The sequence below is a fragment of the Tursiops truncatus genome, chromosome 11 (genome assembly GCF_011762595.2).
Source record: "Tursiops truncatus isolate mTurTru1 chromosome 11, mTurTru1.mat.Y, whole genome shotgun sequence".
In the NCBI taxonomy this organism is placed as follows: Eukaryota; Metazoa; Chordata; class Mammalia; order Artiodactyla; family Delphinidae; genus Tursiops; species Tursiops truncatus.
In genome coordinates this window covers 11,047,944-11,069,469 of record NC_047044.1, presented here as the reverse complement: position 1 = coordinate 11,069,469, position 21,526 = coordinate 11,047,944, and the positions used below count along the sequence as shown (strand labels likewise).

Below are 21,526 nucleotides of genomic sequence, written 5' to 3'. Positions count from 1 at the left end.
CTCAGCGCTTGCCCCTCTTGGAACTCACAGACAATGGCCACATCGGCCACAAGTAACCCTGTCCTGTTACTGATCATTTAGTTGTTTCATCTTCCAGTTGAGCGGAACCCTGAGACACCAGGGACTGGGTCGGAGTCATTGTTTGTATTATTTCTGGCTCTTTGGGTGTGAATTCTTCTGTACGTTCGGTCTATAAGCTAGCTTTCATAGTGGAGAGGCTCTTTCCACCATTTGTAATTTTGGTCTGTGAGCCCACGGGACAGTTTCGCTATTGCTCTGCAGGCTCATGGACTCCAGAGTATTTTGAGGTAATGCTGCAGCTTGGGAATTCTATACCATGTGGGCAGCTTAGATCTTAGATCAGTGCACATTTCAGCCTTGAGGCTCTGATCTGGTGTATGTCTCTCTCATTCCACCCATGGCCTGGGAGAGTATCTCAATTCCTGCAGTGACCCCAGGCTGATAGCTGAGACGTTCTATTCCTTTCATCAGTTCTGACACTCAGTTTCACACTGGGAGCGCAGGTTTGACTTCCTGCCGACAGAGCAGGAAGTCAAACCTAGTCCCAGATAGGCATTAAATAGCCTGGACCTAGTCCCAGATTAGGCATTAAAATCTCAGCCCTATGAACCCATTTCCACCCTTGGTTTTCCCATTGGGTGTGGCGTGCCTCTCACTGGTATAGATTTCCCCTCTCTTAAAATCGGAAAATTACACGTTCTTGCTTTTGAGCTGGACTCTTTATGTTTAAAATACTTAAAAATTTATTATCTAGCAGTTTTTATATGCCTGGAGTAGGATGAGAAATTTCAACTTGTGTTCACCCTGCCATGTTAGTTTATATCTATATTCTAAATGCCTTTCTTGGTAAATAGTTGTTGATTGGGTATCTCTCTCCATTTTTCTCCTTTCTCGTCTTCTCTTCTGTCCTTCTCCAAAGCGGTCTCTGCCTCCCAAGGAGTCCATAAGGGATCTTGGTTTCAGAAGAGCCTTTGGCCCTGAAGAGAGGGAGGGAGATCCTCACTGGGTCAGGACTGTAGTGCTGGGCCCAGAGCATATTTCCTCCTGGGGACTCTGCCTCCACCCTGAACTCTACTGGGGGCAGAAGGTCCCTTGGGGTGGCTGGGTAGAGCGGGACGAGGTTCAGAGGAAGGACTTGAGGCTCCCAGCTGCCCTTCATTCTTGGAGCCAGACAGCCCTTGGGATCCTGAGAATGGCTCGTATTCCCAGTCCCTGTGTCTGGGAAATAACAAAGGAACTGCAGTGGGAAGTCCTGGTTCCAGGCTCCACCCAGCCGGGTTTGTCCCTGCAGAACCCTGTCCCAGTCCTGGGGGGTCTTAATTCAGCATGGGTTTGGGGCAGAGGGAGTCAGAAGGGCCCATTCTGTGATGGTACAAGGCACGGTTTCCCCATCATCTATATCCTCTTCCTGCTGCCTTTCTACTTTGTATCTGTGATGCATGAGTTTATATGAATGTGAATATGAGTGTGTGTGTGTGTGTGTGTGTGTGTGACCAGTTGGGGGTTCCTGGGTGTGGCTGTGAACTTCTAGGGAGAGCTCCCTCGGAATCCAATAGCCAGACATGTTAGAGGGGCCACAGGATCACCAACTAGAAGCATTGTGTTCATTTCCTGAATATTGGGTAAGCACTTGCAATGTGCTAGGCACTGCGCTAGCTGGGAAGACAGTGGTCGAACATATAAATACACAAACAAACATGAAGTTACAATAGTTCCGAATGCTCTAAAGCAAAAGCACAGGGATCTGGGAGAGAATATCAGAGAGAGAGTGACATATGTAGGGTGAGTGTTCAGGGAAGATCTCCCTAAAGAGGTGACTTCCAAGTCGAGCCCTAAAGGAGACAGGGAAGAACATTCCAGCAGGGGAACAGCATGCACAAAGACCCAGAGGAGAAAACATCTTGGAACATTCTAGAAATGGACTAGAGGCCAGTGTGGGAAGGAAACAGCCTGGGAGAGGGGGCTGGGGAAGCCAGTAGGGTGTTCAGAACTTTGGAGGCAGACAGGGCTAGAAGTTTGGACTTTCTCCTAAGTGCAGGGTGAAGCAGTTAAAGTTTAAGCAGGGAATGGTGTGATCAGGTTTGTAACGTGACAGCCCTGTAGGGAGGATTGGCTATGGCAGGCCCGTGTAGGCCCAGGGATCTAGGGATGAGGAAAGTACAGCCCAGAGCTCCAGGAAAAGGGGAAGACGGAAGCATAAACCAACCTTCACACTCTACTATGACACAAGCACCTGTAAGCACTAACTTCGTTGGGGGAACCAGGGAGGCTTCCTGGAGGAGGTGGCTTCTGACCTGGGCCTTTGGGAAGGTAGGCAAGGTGGAGGCCAGCACTCCAGGCCTAGGGAATAGGTTGGGTAAGTCTCAACAGTGAAGGGGTGCAGGCTGGATTTGATGAGTCAGTGGATGTGAAGTGACTCCTCAGGTTATAAGTCCCCGTGGTGGCTGGCCAGCACAGGGACCCGATCTCTGATGGAGAGGAGGTCTCTGATGCCCAACGGAAGCCTGGCCCCGAGAACTGACATCGAGGAAGTCCCCAACACCCCCCACATCAGTGCACTCCTGCATACCCAGTGTCAGCGGGTGCGCACTTCCCCACTTGTGGTAGAGCTGGGAGGTGAGGAAGAGGAAGTGTGGGCCACAGGCCAGCCCCAGAGGGCCTGGGGGAGGAGCCTCTTCTAGAGTTGAGAGAAGCAAGGCTGGGGTTTCCCTAAAGGCAGCTCCTGACGACTCCTGGGACCACAGCCGAGACGCAGGGTGGCTGGAGGGAAGTGAGGGGCAAACTCAGCCTGGGCCTGGCTGGGAAAGAACCTCCGCCACCCCCTCCCCTGGACCACTGACAGCCATGGCCACGGCCCAACAGCTGCGTGCTGAGAGGTGAGTGCAGGGGCGCTGCCCTCCCGGGGCCTCCTCACTCTTCCTGGCAGGCCTTGGGGGATGGAGGCCTGCCCTCCTGCAGCCCCTTATCAACGTCGAAAGTTGAGAGACTGGAGTTGAGTCAGAACCCAAATACTCAGAAATGCAGGCTCTGAGAACTGTTTTAAGGAAACTCCAAGTCATGGCTCACCTCCCTCAGGCACGGATGAAGACACTGAGGCTCAGAGAGGGGAGTGACTTTCCCAGGGTCACGCAGGAGTGGGTGGTAGAGTCTGGACGGGAACTCAGGTGTCCTGGGGCCCAGGCTGGGCCTTGCTGCTCCACACTGTTCAGTAATGGCTTTTCATTTTCTGTTCAGACAGAGGCGTAGAATCTGGCTCTTTTCCAGGGCTTATCTCAAATATCACCTCCTCCGAGAAGCTTTCCTTGATAGCCCCCTCTGAACACTTGCCCTGTTTCCTTTTCCTGTGTAGTCCTTACATTGCAGGCATAATAGTCTATACTCAACTCATTGGTTTTCTTTACCACTGGCTCCCCAATTAGAAGCAAGTCCCATAGGATATTTATGTCTTTTGATAACTGCTATATCCCCAGGGTTTGAACAATGCCAGTACAGACTAAGTGCTCAGTAAATGCTGGTGAGTGAATGAATGAAGGAATAAAGGCATGAATGGACCACTGAGCTGGAAAATGTTCTTAGATCCTTGTGGTCCAATCCTATCACTGTATGGGTGAGGAAACTGAGCCCCCAAGGAGAATAAATTACTTCCTGAGGGTCACATGGAATGAATGGCAAGGCTGGGGCTCAGAGCACAGCCTTGTCAGGGCCTCGCCTCGTTTCTCAGGAGACACTTTCTGGATGTTTCCTCAGTAGCCAGGCCTGTGCTCCGAGCTCTAGGGGGACCTGAGGACACAGGGATTGGCTCCTGCCCCCCTGGATTGGAACAGCAGGTGACACCAGCAGGTGACATCAGAGTGTGGTAACAGTGTGGAGGTGGCTCTGAGGGTCACTGGAGATGGGCTAGGCTGCTCTGGGCCGAAGTGGGCAGCAGAGGGCCTGTGGGGGAGTCTGTGGCTGGAAGTGGAACCCGGGGTGGAATTCCCGAAGGCTTGTGTGTATGGCGGGAGGGGCAACAGAAGCAAATGCTTGGAGGGTAGTTCAAGAGTGGCCTTTGAGAGCCACAGAGGGTGGTGCTCGGGGCTGGGGTGAGGTTTTCCCACCAGATCCCAGCCCCTCCAGCCCACGAGTCCTCCCTGGAGACTGGGCCTGGCACGCCAACCCAAACCTTCGGAAAACAGCTGCTGTTTGAGGCTGGTGGTACTTCCTATTTCTCAGAGCACGTGGGTCAGAGAGAGGATGACCAGAGCCGGCCAGCCGGACAGTGTGTCCCCTCCCTCCCGCTCCCCGTCCCTTTGCAGATGTCCTTGGCCCTCCACGGAGGAAAGGCGCCCTGCTCCCCTCCTTCATGGAGCTGTAGAGCCAGGCCCGGGGGTCTCTCAGCCTCCCTGCACCTGGATGCCTGTCTGAAAGTGAGCCCCGATGCTTGAGGCCGAAGCGGAGGATGTGATGGGAGGGCAGTAGATTTCTGGCAGTAGGACTTTCTAAGACCCGAGACGTCTAAAGATGGAAAGGACTGCCATGGGGGGAGGGAGTTTGCTTCCCACAGACGTGTTTAGAGCACCTACTGTGTGCAGGAAGCACAAAACCTGAACTAGCTGCTGCCTCAGGGTCTTTCCACGCCTTACTCAGCCCTTCCCGTGCAGGCCCCCAAAATGCACTTCTCATGAACGATATGAATCTATGGACTCTGAGTTGACTTCAGCTCAGAGGGGTCCCGGCTGAGGTGTCTAGCGGGCAGCTATTCTATTGGGACTTGCAGCCGGGTTTGTGGCACCCCTGGCGTCGCCCTGATACAGCAACTTCCAGGCTCAGCTCCCCGCACCCAACCCCCTGGCAGCCAGGCTATTTCCATGTGGCGCAAAGCAGACTTGTTGAAAGACAGACACAGGGAGTGGCCTTGCGTCTCCCTGAGTACCTACTATGTGCCGGGGCTGTTCTGGGCCCTGGGGATGCAGCAGTGAGCAGGGTCCCTGCTCTCGTGGGGATTCTCCAGCTGTGCTTGTTACAGATGTGACCTCTGAACCCTCCAGGGATGTAAATACTTCCATGGTCCCCATTTTGGAGTCGGGGAGAGGCCAGAGTGCAGAGAGGAGTCTCCCCAAGGCTGCTGACCTTGGTGACGGCAGAGCGCGAATTCAGGTCTTCATCTTTCACCTGTGCTCTCCCGCCCCATGACACACAGGTCTCCCGACGTAACCCCTTCCTCACCCCACCACCAAAGGGTGAGGCTCAGGGGCCCTTCGTGAGCAGGCCCTGCCTGTCTCGCTGGCTTCGTCCCTCATAACGTGCCTCCTCTTGCATGGCTGGGGGTCTTTGCACTCGCTCTTTCACTTGCCTGTCATCCTGGGGCCAGGTCCTCTTTACTTCTCCCCCTGACCTGGTGCCACTTCTTCTGGGAAGCCCTCCCCTACCATCCTTGATCTGAGCGCACCTTGTCCTATATACACAGGACCCCTGATTCTCTCTCTCTGATAAACGTCACCCTCGTCTTAGAATTTTCTGCTTGCCAAGCTTTTTTGCCCACGACTACCAATTCGTTGAGGGAATACAATAATGGCCAGACTCCTGCTGCAGCTCGAAACATCGTGGGCTTTTCCTTCACAGCTTCTAGGACCACTGAAATTAGGTAATTATTTGTCCAACTCCTCCACTCAACTATGAGACCCAGGAAGGCAGAGGCCATGTCCTCATGTTCTTAACAGGGTCTGAGCTACAGTAGGTGCTAACAACGTTATTATTATTATTCTGGATAATAATAATTATCCGGTGACTGAGGCTGGGAGGGAGGGGCTGCGGTTCATCTGAGTTCACGCAGCAAGCTGTTGGGAGCTTTCAGACCAGGGCCAGTGCAGCAGTGTTTGGGAACAAAATTCTGGAGCCAAATCCCAGCTTCTTTACTTACTTGGGCAAGTTCGTTAACCTCTGCGTGCCCCAGTTTCCTTGTCTGGAAGAAGGTGACGCTGTCTTAGAAGGCACCTGGTGCTCGGTGTGTGCTCAGGAAATCGTTAGCTGTAGTTACTATTACCCAACCCTCCTGATTCCCCGGAAGGGGCCATTTCTACCTCTCTGGTTTCTTCCTGCCCCACCCCCATCCTACTGCAGGTGAAATACCCAGGAAATGCACAGTCTCAGGGGAGAAAGTGGAGGAGGAAGCTTCTCCCATGGGTGCTACCACAAGACCATGTGTGGAAAGTGAGTGGGGAGGTTGCCAGCCGCCACCAAATTGCTCTGGAAGTGCTGGGGATTTCCTCTTCCCGCCCTCTGGCACCCTGAGTCACCTCCCCGCCAGCCTCCAGAGTCCTGAGGTAGCCTGAGACCCCAAGCAGCCCAGGTCACGTGGGGACCAGCAAGGGCTGGGACTGGGTGTGTAGACTTTGAAACCAATATCGACTGAGGTCCCAGCCAGCTCTGAGGCTCGGACGGGGCAGCCCTGCCCCCGACTCCCACTCTGTTTCCCAATCGCTGCAGCAGTAACAGAATTGCTAATTGCTTCTCATTTCCTCATCTGTTCACAATCGGCTGGACTCAGAGACCCCTAGCTGTTCCTTCTCCATCTCCTTGGCGGTCCCTTTCCTCTTCCTCCATCTGTCCCTCTCAGCCCCCTCCTCTGCTCAGTGATTGCTCTTCCCTGGGGGTCTTAACCAGCAGTCACAGGGCAGATGGTTTCTACCACACCCACTCCAGTGGGGTTCAGCCCCACCCACGCTGAACTCCAGAGCCACACGCCACCTTTTGCCAGACCTCGACCTGTGTGCCCAAGGGATCTCTCAGATTAGCATGCCCCAAACTGAGCCCATCAACCAGGCTCCCCCCCACCCACCCATCCTGGTCAGAATACGGGTGACATGTGGGTGTCACTCCTGACACTGCCCTTTCTTTCATCTCCACGTCCAAACCGTCTCCAAACCCTGCTGGTCGTAACTCTGGAATGACTCACAAAGTAGTGGTGTGTCTGTCGGATATGCATAAGGCTGCAGAGAACAGAGGAACTGATAGTGGCTGAAACAAACAGGGGTTTATGTTTTCACATAACGAGAAGTCCAGACATAGAGGTCACAGCTGGTTCTGCAGCTCAGTGACTTCAGGACCAGCGTTCCAGAGATTCCTGTGATCAGTCTCATGGTTTTGCCTCATGGATGCAATGTGGCTGCTGCAGCTCCAGATGTCTCACCTGCTTTCCAGGCAGGCAGAAGGGGAAAGGGCAGGAGACCATGCTAGCCTTGTCCAATCCTCTGGATCTTGAAGTGAACACTCTCCTAGAGGCTGCTACAGCCTCTAGGTTTCCTCTTAGGTTTCATTGGCCAGAACTGCTCGTAGGGCTGCTCCTAGCTGCAAGGGGGTCTGGGAAACAGCAATGGGATTAGTATGTTTGGCTCAGACCAATGGTCATCTATCACCTTGGGGCTAGGCATTGCCACCCTGAAAAAAAATGGAGCTTGATTAGCAGGAAGAAGCAGGGGACACAAAAATGGAAGAGTGCCTGCCAAGGGTGGTGTCCCTTGTGTCTGTCCTCTCCTCCCGTCGCCACTGTCTGGCTCAGGGACACATCTTCTCTCAGCTGGACCCCTTCAGGGCATCCCAGGGGCGCTCTGTCCCTTCAGTCTCTGCCCTCCTTTTCCTCTCCATGCAGCCACCCCAGATGGCCTCCTAAAGCCGGGGTCCTATTGTGTTTTCACTCTCTTCTGAAGCTTTACATGGCTCCCCGTTGCCTATAAAACTCCTCAGCTCAGCACTGGAGACCCTCCTCAACCTGGCCTCATCCGCCTATTCAGTCTCCGATCACACCAGACTCCAGCCACACTAGACCTGGAACCACTCCTGGGGCCTCAGACCCTTAGCACGTGCTGTTCCTTCTGCCGGAAGGCCCTTCCCCCTCCCCGGTCCTACCTGGTGGACTCTTATTCAGCCTTCTAGACCTGGCTCCAATGTCACCTGCTCTGTGAGGATTTCCCCCCGGGTATAATGAGCCATTCTCCCTGGGAGGTGTGTGTTGCCTTTGTTTACCCCTGTGATCCAGGGCCTAGAACAGGGTCTGATAGGCAGGGGTGCTTGATTCCCTGTTCCCGGATGAATAACGCAGCCCCAAAGCGATTTGCTAGACTCTCCTATGGCTGTTGATATATGGCTCCGATTCCAAATGCCTTCACTGTCAAGGTCTGGTCTGTGTCGCTGCCTGGCACGAGAGGGGTGTTGAACGGGGTAATGCAGGTACACGGGTTCACTTTGCACGGGGCCTCACACCCAGGGGCCACCCAACACAGCAGGGTGATGACCAGGGTTTCTTCTCCTCCCGCCTCCCTCAGCGACTTCAACCAGCTTCCCGACGACATTGCCACCTCAGCCAACATCGCCGACATCGAGGAGAAGAAAGGCTTCACCAGCCACTTTGTAAGAGAGACCCCTGGACCTTCACCCTCTGACCTCTGAGCCTCCAGCGCTCTCCTCTCTTCACTTCTATCCCAGGGGTTCTCAACAGGGCGATTGTGCCGCGTCCAAGGGACGCTTGGCAGTGAATGTCTTGAGACAGGTTTGACTGTCACAGCTTGGGGCAGAGCGTCTACTGCCTGGAGTCCGGCGATGCTGCTTCACGCAGTGCGGTGCACCGGACAGTCCCCACGACAAAGAATTACCTGGCCTCACATGTGATACCAAGGTCGAGAAATTCTGCTCTGACCCTAGGACCTGTGGACCTCTCCCCTGCTCTGGCCCTGGCCTGCGATGCCCCACCCCCTGGTCTGCAAAGCCCCACCCCCTGGTCTGCAAAGGCCCACCCCCTGGCCTACGAGGCCCCACCCCCTGGCTTGCGAGGCCCCACCCCCTGGCCTCTGTCCTCCTTAGGTTTTTGTCATCGAGGTGAAGACGAAAGGGGGGTCTAAGTACCTCATCTACCGCCGCTACCGCCAGTTCTACGCCTTGCAGAGCAAGCTGGAGGAGCGCTTCGGGCCGGAGAACAAGGCCAGCCCCTACATCTGCATCCTTCCCACGCTCCCAGGTAGGCCGCCAACGGGCTGCCCCAGGATGGAGCGGCGCCCGCCAGCCTCTCCTCCCAGCTCTGCGGGCGCTGATCGGTGCTTCTATTTTAGCACAAACCCTTCTATTTTAGTGAAAACCGTTCATTTAGTCCACGGCCCCCCTCCTGCCAGCCATGGGCTGCCACCTCTGGCTCTCCGGACTTACAGCCCTTGACCCCCTGCTCTCCAATGAGCGTTACGGCCGCCCTGCTTCAGCGATCCACCGCCAGCTTCGGAGCGCATCAGCCCGGGCCTCTCCTCTTCGAGACAGGAATCCCCGTGTCTCCCACGTTAAACACAGACTCATCTTCCAGCCCTCCCTCTGTCCCCTGTGGGGGAGCTGCCCTCTCACTCCCCAGGTCCCCGCGGCTCCCCCTGCTTCCCTGCTCTGCTGGGACGCTGTGGGCGCGCACCTCTGCTTTTGGACAGTCCCCTCACCGCTTGTCTCCTGACCTGCCTCCCCTGCTCCGTCCTCACCTTGGACAGGCCCAAACCTCTGGCTTCTCAAGGCCAACCTGCATGAGCCCAGCAGGAGAAAACTCCACCAGAGTGGGGGTTCGGGTCCACGGAGTGGTCATGGCTGTGCCCTGCACACGCTGCAGGCTGCATCCAATCACCGTTCCCCTAAACAGCAAAGACACTTCCTGACCTTCCCTTCCTCAAACTCCAAACCCTGCCTCCAGCTTGCTTTCCTCTCTGCCTCAGCCAGTGCCCGAGGTTCCCTGCCTCCAGTGTCCAGCATCCAGCCCCAGGGAGGAGACTGTCTCCCAGGGGTTCGCCCATTCCCTGGCCCCGCCCCGCCCCCTCCCCCTCTCCGAGCAGCAGGGAGGAGGGGTCCCTCTTGATCTCAGCTGACCTCTCCTCCCTGTAGACTCACCTTCTCCTTTATCTTCTGATTCTCTGCCAAGCCTCGCCACGGGAGGGCTCGGTTCTCTTCCATCCTTAAACAAGCACGTGCCCTAAGTGGGCGCTCTGGCCACAAGCCTCCTTGAGCCCCGAGGCCCCTCAAAGATCTCTGCCTCCGCTGGTGCTCCTTGGAAGGCGGGCATCCTCTGTACCGTTATCCTCAGTTCTGTCTTCTCACTCCCCCATAGGCAATCTGACCCGTGCCTGTGATTTTAACTGCCCTTTTCTGGCTACTAATTCCCCAATGTCTCTCTCTACCCCAGACCTCAGACGCTACCCTCCTTACACCGCCAGACACCAGCCGGTGTGTCTCACAGGCAGCGGGCAGCAGGAAGCCGACCCGTCTCACATTCGCTTTCTGGGGGGCTCTCTGGGTGGGCAGTTCTCCCAGGACCCCCACCTGAGGCTCCTGGAGAGGACATTTGTCTTTGGTCAGCCGTCATCGCTTTCCCTTTCCCCGCAAACACTCTGCCTTGCTTGTGAAGAATGATTCACCCATCCACTGCACAAATATTTATCGATTTGGGCATTATTCTACACCATGGTTCCTAACCTTGGTGACATATTGGAAGTACCTTGAGATTTAAAGAATCCTGATGGGCTTCCCTGGTGGCGCAGTGGTTGAGAGTCCGCCTGCCGATGCAGGGGACGCGGGTTCGTGCGCCTGTCCGGGAGGATCCCACGTGCCGCGGAGCGGCTGAGCCCGTGAGCCATGGTCGCTGAGCCTGCGCGTCCGGAGCCTGTGCTCCGCAACGGGAGAGGCCACAACAGTGAGAGACCCGCGTACTGAAAAAAAAAAAAAAAAAAAAAAAAAAAAAAAAGAAGAATCCTGATGCCCGAGTCCCACTCCCAGAGATTCTGATTTAATTGTTCTGGGGTGAGTCCTATGCAATGAGATTTTAAATGCTTCTCAGGTGACACGAATGTGCAGCTGGGGTGATGAGAACACAGCTATGAGCATTGCAAAGATCCTGTTCTCTCAGAGCGAAGAAGTGTGTGTGTGTGTGCGTGTGTGTGTGTGTAGGAACAGGCAATACATAAACAATTAAAACAAGAAAAATATCAACTGGTGATAGTACAACTCAGAAAATGCACGTTGGATGGTGGCCACCGCAGCGCTGTGGGAAGAGGAAAGGGAAAAGCGCTGAGCCAGTGTGGAGGGTTCCTGGCCCGGGTGGGCAGCTCCGGGCCCAGAGGCCACACTCTTGGGTCAGATTCCCAGGACAGCTCTTTGTGTCTCCTCAGCCAAAGTCTACGTGGGTGTGAAACAGGAGATTGCCGAGATGCGGATACCCGCCCTCAACGCCTATATGAAGGTAACAGAGGGGCCAGGCCAGGGGGCCCCTGGGAGGGCCCAGGATGCTGAGGATGGGCGGGGCCCAGGCACCATCCCTGGCCATGGCTTTGGGAACTAGGGCTGGCTCTTCTGCTCTGATGGTTCCCATCTTCAATCCTTAAAGGCCAAGCCTAGGGAGAGAAACAGGATGTGTCCTCAGGGTTCCTGGGGATGGGACAGGAGCAATGGAGAAAGTTCAGAGAGCCACACTTTGAACTGACAAATCTAATGGCTGTGCCGGGTGTCCTGGTACAGAGGAGAATAGGAGCCAGTGCCTGCCCCAAGGTCCCCGCTGTCCAGGGGGAATACAGACAGGTGGGTCATGAAACCATAAAGGGGTACGGTCTGTATAACAAGGGCACGGCAGACCAAGGCCCCGGCTTTCTCACATAGCACCTCTGTATGAACAGGCCACAGGCTGGATTTTAGTTGCATGCATGGGCCTTGGATGGATGCCCTTGTGTATTCCCCAACCTGTAAACTGTCTACCTCCTCAGAGGACGGGAACACAGAGGAAGGAACATCTTAAAGGCAGAGAGCCAGGCTGGTCAGGAAAGGCCTTCCACCAATTAGAGCTGGGCAAGAGAGGGATAGTTTTCCTCGTGAGGTAGTGAGCACCCTATCACTAGAGGCATGCAAACCTTGGCTTGATGACAACCTTAGGAAACTGGGGCGAGAAGCCCTCTTCATAGCCCAGAGGCATCGTCACAGACAGTGAGGCCTCCCTGTTCTACTCTTACGGGAAAAGAGCACCGAGCTAAGTGCTCTGGTCTTTGCTCTGACACTGAGTGGGTGATTTAGGGCTATTTGCTCATTCTGTCTAGGACTTGGTTTTCTCACCTATGAAATGGAGCCGTGCCCCCAGCTCTCCTGTCTCACAGGAGGGGAGTGATGTTGGGATCTATTGAGAAAAGGACAGGAAGGTGCTTTGTAAACTGTGAACCTGCTTCCAGAATGTGAGAGAGCATGACTCCTAGTGGAATGAGGGGACCCCAGGAGTATAAAGGGGGTGGGCGAGGGAGGAGGTGGCCGCCTGCCCTCCCCAGTGGCTGCAGGAATCCTGGGCTCTGGGCAGAGGAGAGGTAGGGTGGGAAAGCCCACGGGCTCCAGTACTGGAGGCATCTCCCCTCCAGGGGGCGCTGTGACAGCTGCTCCTTCTGGGCAGCCGGCGGCTCCACTCTCCTCCAGCGGGGCTGGAAGGAGGGAGCAGGGGCTGTGGAGCTGGAGCTCCTCCATCCACGCCTGGTCTTGGCAACCAGCAGCCTGAAGGATCTCATCTCTGCCTGTCTGTGTCTGAGTGGGTTCCTCGAAGCTCAGAGGCCAATCAGTACTATGGTAACCTCACCCTGGGCTTGAAACATTCAGAGACGGGGAGCTCACTACCACTCTCCCCTGACCCAGGCTGCTCGTCCATTGTCGGACAGCTATTAGAAAAGCCCGACTCCCTGTGACTTCTACCCACCGGTCGCACCTCTGTGCTCATGAAGAATAGGGCTCGCGTGACAATGACAATTGCCTAGAACTATGTGGAGTGCTCTGACTGGCAACAAGGAGGCTCTTGATATATATTTATTGGATAAATAAATAGGCTTATTTAATTCCCTCAATAACCTGTGAGTTCAATACTCTTATCCCTATTTTAAAGTGAGGAAATGGAGGCACAGAGAGGTAGAGTCACTCACTCAGTGTCACAGAGCAGTTAGGTAGGTAGGATGGGATTTTTATTTTTACATCTTTATTGGAGTATAATTGCTTTACAATGGTGTGTTAGTTTCTGCTTTATAACAAAGTGAATCAGTTATATATATACATATGTTCCCATATCTCTTCTTTCTTGCATCTCCCTTCCTCCCACTCTCCCTATCCCACCCCTCCAGGCGGTCACAAAGCACCGAGCTGATCTCCCTGTGCTATGCAGCTGCTTCCCACTAGGTATCGACCTTACATCTGGTAGTGTACATATGTGGTAGGATGGGATTTGAACCCACATCTCTGTGACTCCAGGGTTGTGCTCTTACCCACTGTGCTGTATTGTAATAAAAGTAACAGCAACAATGATAATATCCAGCTTGGATAGGGCCCTTGCTAGATGCCCAATGCTGTTCTAAGTGTTCTGCACGTATTCAATTATTTAATCTTTACACAATTCCACGGGGGAAATAATATCACCTCCATTGTATTAATGAACATACAGAGGCACCCCTGCTCCACGTCACCCAGATGGGCGGCAGAGCTGGGATGCTAACCCGGGCATCACCTGGCTCTCTCTGTGCCCTTGAACCCATCTCTGGGCTGGCCCCCTGCCCTCCCTATAGGACAACCGTGTCTTTTCCAGGCTCTGCGTTCCCAGTTCCTCTGGAGAGGAGTTCCCGCCCCTCCCCATGCTGCTGCCTCCGTGGAATTCTCTGAGGGGGTCTGGGTGCCTCTGGAGCGGTAGCGCTCAAAGCCAATCACAGTGCTCCTGGGGACCCGTGCAGCGGGCAGCTTGGGGGGACCCTGGCAGGTCCTGGGCACTCTGCATCCTCACAGCCTGAGGGTCGTTGCATTGTGGTGGGTGTAACCAGCATCTGATTGAGAGTCCCGACCCCACCACTTCCTAGCTCTGCCCACCGGCCCGGGCAATTTCTCACCCTGAGCCTCAGTTTCCCCAACTGTGATATGAGATGAAGTATCAGGAAGCATGTTTTTAGGCTGTAATTCCACTAACTGTTGTTAATTTGGGTTATTTGGGGGATACGTCCCCCACCATTGTCTCGCTTTGATGTAAGGGATGAGCCTTGGTGGCAGACGGCTCTGGGTGTCACTCGCTAGGCTGTGTGGCCCTGGGCAGGTCCCTTCACCTTTCTGGCCCTCACTCCCAGGTTATTGTTAGACGGAGCGAGGTCACACCGTGGGGCACTCAGTGCAGTGCCTGGACAGTCACCACCACATCACGTTACCTGTCGTCACCGTTATCGTCATGTCTGAAGGCCTTTGGTCTTTTCCAAATGAACTGTTCTCAAGCTAGTTGGCCCCCTCCTGACCTTGAACCCAGGGGCAAACCTTGTGACGTGTTACCCTCAGCCTACCGAGATTTTAAAATATGTCTTACTTGTTATCAGGCAGAGGACCATTAGTGGAGAGAGGTGGGCCCAGCATGGGGGACGGGGATGGAGCAGCTGGGCTGCGATGTCGAGAGCTTTCTGCTGACCACCCCACCTGTCCTGCATCCTCCCCAAACGCAGCACCTCCTCAGCCTGCCCATCTGGGTGCTGATGGATGAGGACGTCCGCATCTTCTTCTACCAGTCGTCCTATGACGCGGAGCAGGTGCCCCAGGCTCTCCGACGGCTCCGCCCGCGCACCCGGAAAGTGTAAGTGACCGGCCCCTGTGCCCTCATCAGCTAGAGCCCTGGGCCACTTGCTCCTAATCAGGCGCTCTGTCCCACAGGCCTCTGCGGCAAAGGCTCTTATTTTCCCTGAAAGAAGCAAGGAGTAGAGACCAGGTCTATACCTAAGCACTCCAGGGTGGTTTGGCTTGTTAGGTGAGCTTGGGAAATCAAGCGTAGGGCCTAGAGGACAGGAAGCGTGTTTGACAGTAAGGGCTGGAGGACAGGGGCTGGGCCATTGACGGGGAGAGCTTAGTGCCTCAGCAGCCACTGGGGATGGTCCGAGGGCTTTGGGTGCCTGGGGGGAGGAGGGAGGAGGGAAGGGAGGAGGGAGAAGGGAAGGGAGGAGGGATCGTTCTGTCTGCAAACACTCCTCCCAGCCTCTCCCGGGATGCCTTGTCCCTGCTTGGTTTTTGTTCCATGGGGCCGGCTGTGGCTCCTTGGTGTGTCACACTGGTCCCCAGGGGGCGCTGCTACTCACTCCCTTATTCCAAAGGGCCCACAGCTCCCTCCAGCCCCTCCTAAGCTGGAAAAAGTCTTCAGAAATCCAAGCCACCGAAATAGGGCTGGGCTTCCAAACAAATGGTTGCTGCTGGGCTTCCCTGGTGGTGCAGTGGTTGAGAGTCCACCTGCCAATGCAGGGGACACGGGTTCGTGCCCTGGTCCGGGAAGATCCCACATGCCGCGGAGCGGCTGGGCCCGTGAGCCATGGCCACTGAGCCTGCGCGTCCGGAGCCTGTGCTCTGCAACGGGAGAGACCACAACGGGGAGAGGCCCGCGTACCGCCAAAAAAAAAAAAAAAAAAAGAAAAAGAGGTTGCTGCTGCTAAGAATTCCAGGACAGGGCTCCTGAGCCCCGCCCTCCCACACAACTCCTCCCTCCTCCCTCTGGCCAGTATCTCTGAGCGTCCTCTCTGTGTGGTGCCTGGCCATCTCCCCTGTGCACCCAGGCAGGTGTGCTCTGAATGCCAGCTGTGCCCCACAGCAGCCCTGTGTCCTGGGGTGGAGCTCAGCACTTCTTGAAGCCCATTTCCTCAGCTGAAAATTTAGGGGTTGAGTGTGGGAGTAATGTGAAAGGGCTGGCAAGCTATGGCACTAAGCAAATGTATATGTGAGCCTATGCCTCCTGGTCCACAGAAGGGGAGGCAATCCTCCTCCAGGGCAGTGAAAGCTGTGGGGAGTGTGCTGGTCCAGAGGAGCAATTGTAGCTGCATCTTTAACACCCTCTCCCTCCCCTGCCTTTCCTGCCTCTGCTGAGGGTCTCCTCCGGGCACAGAAGCAGGAGAGGTGACAAGCCCCTCTTCTCTCTCCACAGAAAGAGCACGTCCCCACAAGGCGCCGGCTTTGACCGCATGGCAGCTCCACGAGCGGAGGTACCTCACCACTGGGCAGCAGCCTAGCTCCACCCTTCAGCCACTGAGCCCGTCCTGCTGGCGCCTGCTGTGTGCCCAGGATGCGGCTGGGTATTGGGGGGGGTGTGGAAGGACCCACAACCGTGGCCTTGGACGCCTGAGGACTCCCAGCCAGCTGAGGGGAGGGCATGTGAGGAGCACACAGAGGCAAAGGGGAATCCACCCATCCATCATTCATTCAGCAAGCTCTTCTGGGTCAGCCCTGCCTTGGGGACTGAAGCTTCAGAGGTGACTCAGACCAGGCCCTGTCCTCAAGGGGCTCACACAGCTCCCCAGGGATGCACCCTTAGAAATGGGCATTTCAAAACCAGTGTGGTCAATGCCCTAGGGGTTATGGGGGCATTGGAGTCCCCAGTGAGGCCTGGGGGATGGGGAGTTGCCCAGTCCATGGAGTCTGGCACCTTCCCTCTCATGCTTATCCTGGCAGGCCTGGAAGGAGCACCATTCTGGAGTCAGGGAGACATGGGTTCTAAACCCGGCTCCTCCGCTAACAAACAGAGTGGCCTCAGACTAGTCACTTATCCTCTCTGAGCCTCAGTTTCCTCATCTGTTAAATGGGATGCTGAAGCATGTAAGCACTTTAGCAGGAGCTCAGTGAATGTTTCCTCCCTCCCTCCTCACTCCACCTTCTCCCCAGGCCCTGTTTGACTTCACTGGGAACAGCAAACTGGAGCTGAATTTCAAAGTTGGAGATGTGATCTTTCTTCTCAGTCGGATCAACAAAGACTGGCTGGAGGTAAGGTTGGAAGTGAGGATGGAGGTGAGGATGGAGGTAAGGTTGGAGGTGAGGATGGAGATGAGGATGGAGGTGAGGATGGAGATGAGGATGGAGGTGAGGATGGAAGTGAGGTTGGAGGTGAGGACAGAGATGAGGATGGAGGTGAAGATTGAGGTGAGGTTGGAGGTGAGGATGGAGATGAGGATGGAGGTGAGGATGGAAGTGAGGTTGGAGGTGAGGATGGAGGTGAGGATGGAGGTGAGGATGGAGATGAGGATGGAGGTGAGGATGGAAGTGAGGATGGAGATGAGGATGGAGGTGAGGATTGAGGTGAGGTTGGAGGTGAGGATGGAGGTGAGGATGGAAGTGAGGTTGGAGGTGAGGATGGAGGTGAGGTAGAAGTTAAGTTGGAGGTGAAGTCACTTCAAGTCTGTGAGGGGATCAGAGAACGTGGAGGTATCTGAGAAGGCCCCAGGGAAGAGATGCTGTCCAAAGGTAGTCCTGGGGATCTGGGCAGGTGGACCGGGGAAGCCTGAGGAGATACAGCTGTGTGTGGCTGGAGCAGCGGGTTCTGAGCCTACCCTTGCCTTTGGTACTGACCCCAACCAACAGTCGCTTTAGGCAAGTCAGTTAACCTTCTGAGTTGAATTTCTTGGTCTATAACAGGGTATCTCAGCCTGTTCACTACTGGCATTTGGGGCCAGGCAGATCTCTGTTGGGGGGCTGACCTGTGCACTGCGGGGTGTTTAGCGGCGTCCTTGGCCCCCATCCACTAGATGCCAGTAGCACCCCTCCAGATGCAACAATCAAATGTGTCCCCAGACCTCCTCTGGCCCTGGGGGGCAGAATCACACCCAGCTGAGACGCACTGTCCGTAATCTGGGGTAACGTTACTCACCACGCAGGGAGCGGGTGAAGGTGATGAGGGAGACTTGAGCTCCAGAGTCTGGCGTGACATCCTAGCTCTGTTTTTAACTAGCTTTGCAACTTTGGGAAACTTACTCAACCCCGTGGTTTCCTTTCCCATAAATGGAGACAACTAACAGTGGCCGTTTCTTCACAGGTTTCCGGGAAGGGTTGAAGGAGGCGCCGCTGTTCAGGGCTCGGCCCATAGGGAGCCTGGGCGTGTGGCATCTTGGCCATGCTTTGTCCCTGCACGCGGCAAGCGTGACCCATACAAGGGTTCATAGCATGACTGGAGGTGGGGGACGGGGGTCACCGGGTGGGAGGCCCTGGCCTGGTGCCAGCCTTTTGGATTAAGTCCTATAGTTATGAAAGACTCTCTTTTCTCAGGGCTCCTGGGGGGGTGTGTGTGAAGGAGGTCATGGCACAGGAGGCAGGGCCAGCCCCCGGGGGTCCTGGAATCATTGAGGGAAGGGGAGGGTCCCTGGCATCCAGGGGCTGGAGAGGAGTGTGGACCAACCGTTTGTCTCGCAACTTGGCGGTTTTGATTTTACGCCAGTCCCGGAGTTCTGTCTCAGGCAGTCTACAAGCTGTTACAGCTGAGGGGTATTGCTGGGTCATTCTCCAGAAACAGGAAATGTTTGTTGACTTCTTGTTTTCTAGAAGGTTCTATGAGTCAGTATGCTGGCCGACTTCTGGCCTCAGATGGAAGGGAGGGTTGGGGAGGAGTGAGGGTAGCACTTCAGCCTCAGTTTATACGTCTGTAAAAGGGGGCGGAAACAATATGTCTTCCATAGTATTGCGAAGGTTAAGAGAACAGGTGACAAAGCACAGGCAGTGGCTGGGTCTTGGATGGAGTTTAGGAGAGAGGCCTGGCTGGAGGGAGATTTCTGGCTGTCTGGTCTAGAGCAGATGGAATCCATGGACAAATGAGTGAATTGGCCCCACCCCTCCCTCCTCCCTCCCCCCACAATTTTCTCCCTGAGCGCCTACCACCACCTGAGTCCCCGTGAGGTCCACCTGTTTACCTGTGCCTTGTCTGTCGCCCTCCATCACACTGGAAGCTCCAGGAGGGAGGGCAGGGATTTTCATCCCTTCCGAGTGCCCAGAGCCTGCTCCGTAGCCGGCACTCAAGAAGCCTCTGAATGAATGACTGAGTGAATCAATGACTGAGGTGAAAGCAACTTTCCAGATAAATTCAGGTCTTAACTTGTTCTAAAATGGACGCCTTGGGGTGAACAGCTTGGTGACCTTGCCCACTTTTTCTCCTCCCTCTGCCTGAGGGGACCCAGAGCTCATCCGCCTGTCCTGTCATTATAAAGGGGCGGGTCCCCGGGGCATGGCCCCGCTGCCTCTGCTGATAGCAGGCAGGGCAGTGCCTTCTCCCCCTCCCGTCCCCACAGGGCACTGTCCGGGGAACCACAGGCATCTTCCCGGTGTCCTTTGTGAAGATCCTCAAGGACTTCCCGGAGGAGGAGGACCCCACCAACTGGCTACGCTGCTACTACTATGAGGACACCATCAGCACCATCAAGTTAGTGGCCTGCTGGGAGGGAGGGGCCTGTCCAGCCTCCCTGCCCCTCCCCACCCCTCCCCCACCTCCATGTCACACTCTGGGCTCTAAGACCCAAACCAGATCGCATGTCCCCCCACCAAACACACACACTTAAAAGCCCGCAGGGGCTCCCAGCGCCCTCCGGATAAGCCAAAAGGCTGTCACGGGGTGTCAGGGTCCAGCACGACCTGGCCAGCCTCATCCGCCTCTCCCCCTTCCAGCCTGCGGCCTCCTCACCCCTGCCTCTTGTCCCCTTAGGGACATCGCAGTGGAGGAAGACCTCAAAAGCACCCCACTCTTCAAGGACTTGCTGGAGCTCATGAGGTGAGGGGCTGGGGTGGGAGGCGCTGGGGGCGTCAGACACCCTGGAGGAGAGAACAGAAGGGGAAACAGTGCATTCAGGGGCTGGGGGTTCTGCATCTATTTCACCTTCTTGTTTTATCCACAGCCCAGCCCTGAGGGGTGGGTATCGCCTCTCCACATTAGAGATGAGTGGGGGGCTGCAGAGAGGTAAAGGGGCTTACAGTTTGTGGGCCTGGATTTGCTAAAGTCTCTCTAGGTTCAAAACCTTGGACTTGGACCCTCCGCCCTCAGGGAACCACCACCTCCCAAGATCCAGTTGAGTTATGAACAGTTATTTTACAGAATGGAAATAGCATCGTTATATGCCTGACTGCAAAAGCGATATCTATTCATTATTTTTTCAAAAGAATGTCAGAAATCACAGAAAACATAAAGAGGTGAAATCCCCTCGCATTTTGCTCCTCTCATTATCTGACACGTATTCAGATTTCTTCAGCACACACCCCACCTGCACCCCGCTCCCCCTTAAATATTATTTACTTGGCTGCACAGCATCGTTCTGCGGATGCACGGTAACTGCTGTAGCCACATCCCCTTCTGTGGCCATTGAAGTTATCTTCCGCTTTTTTACTACTGTCAGTAGTGCTGGGATTCACATATTCGCCGACTTGCCTGATTATTTCCTTAGGACGACTTTCTAGAAGTGAGATTTGGGGATCAGGGTGTTTGCGAGTCTGATGGGGCTTCTGACCCATTTTGTCAGATTACCTATGGAAAATTGGATGGCTTTTCGCCCATCTACCTGCACCCCAGGTGGGACGGTTCCAATCCTTAAAAGGTTCTTCTCCATAGCCACACACAGGGGCTTTTTGCTGCTCTGCTCTGCGCCCGGCAAAACCCACTCTTCTTCCCTATGACGGTTCTTACGTCTTCAGCACATTGATGCACAAGACATTTCAAGCTGCACCACTAATTTGTTGTGAAAGTCCCGTTGTCCCCTGGAGGTCTCAGTTTCCCCATCTGTATAGTAGGACGTTGGACCACTCGGATGACAGGGCTGGTGTCCAGCTCTGACCTCTTCTGATGTTTAGATCCCGGCCCTGAAACTCCCTCTGTCCCCTCTCCCTGCCCCCACGCTTAAGCCTAAGGCCACTGGACCTTTCCTGAACCCTGATCTCTCCCACCCAGGCGGGAGTTCCAGAGGGAGGACATCGCCCTCAATTACCAGGATGCCGAGGGGGATCTGGTTCGGCTGCTATCAGACGAGGATGTGAGGCTCATGGTGAAGTGGACCCAAGGTCTCCCCTCCCAGAAGCACCTCTTCCCCTGGAAGCTGCATATCACCCAGGAGGACAACTACAAGGTCTACAACACGGTCCCCTGAGCCAGCGGCATCCCTGGGGCAGTGAGGGGACACCTAGCAAAGAGCCCTCGGAGAGGATTAGGACCAAGAAAGGCTGGGAGCACGGGACACACTTCCTGGTTCTGCACCAGATGGACCTACTGGCCTCGGCTTGTACCATCTCTACATTTGGTCTCTGAATTAAATAAACCATTTCATCTCAAAGTGCTGGACTGAGGAAGATAGTGTCTTTTGAAGAGAGAGAGGAGAGAGAGGAAAATACCCATTAATGAGCGTCACTGAGGGGTCATTTATATACGGAAGGGGGCCCTGGCTTTGGGCCGCTAATCCAGCTGCCCTGTTCCCTTGCCCTGTCCCCACGTGTGGTGAAACCCAGCGACACTCGTGTCCCTTCTGGTCACTCCCTTTTACGCCCTTTCCCAGGAGTGGCCGCCTGCCTCACGGAAGTCATACTGCCCCGGGAGCCCTCTGGCTCAGGCCAACACCAAGCCCTCTGCATGACCAGGGTCGAGGGCTTCCTCTGCCTTATTGCTGCTGCTCTGCAGAGGGGCAGAGACCTGGGTCGTGGTGTTGGTGGTCTCCATTGTAAGTAGGGGGTGAGCGGAGGGAAGACTCTGGCCCCACTGGGGAGGAAG

The 21,526-nt window shown here is 55.2% G+C and overlaps 1 protein-coding gene across 1 annotated transcript; it reads left to right on the top strand.

Annotated features, from left to right (window-relative positions):
- The first annotated feature begins 2,757 nt into the window (after positions 1–2,757).
- Positions 2,758–21,090, top strand: NCF4 (neutrophil cytosolic factor 4). Its single transcript, NM_001280645.1, is given in 10 exon segments — positions 2,758–2,897; positions 8,322–8,406; positions 8,857–9,010; positions 11,181–11,251; positions 14,496–14,623; positions 15,953–16,010; positions 16,687–16,785; positions 19,074–19,204; positions 19,484–19,549; positions 20,717–21,090. Coding segments are annotated over 10 exon segments (1,020 nt in total). The 5' UTR covers positions 2,758–2,865; the 3' UTR covers positions 20,913–21,090.
- The last annotated feature ends 436 nt before the right edge of the window (positions 21,091–21,526 follow it).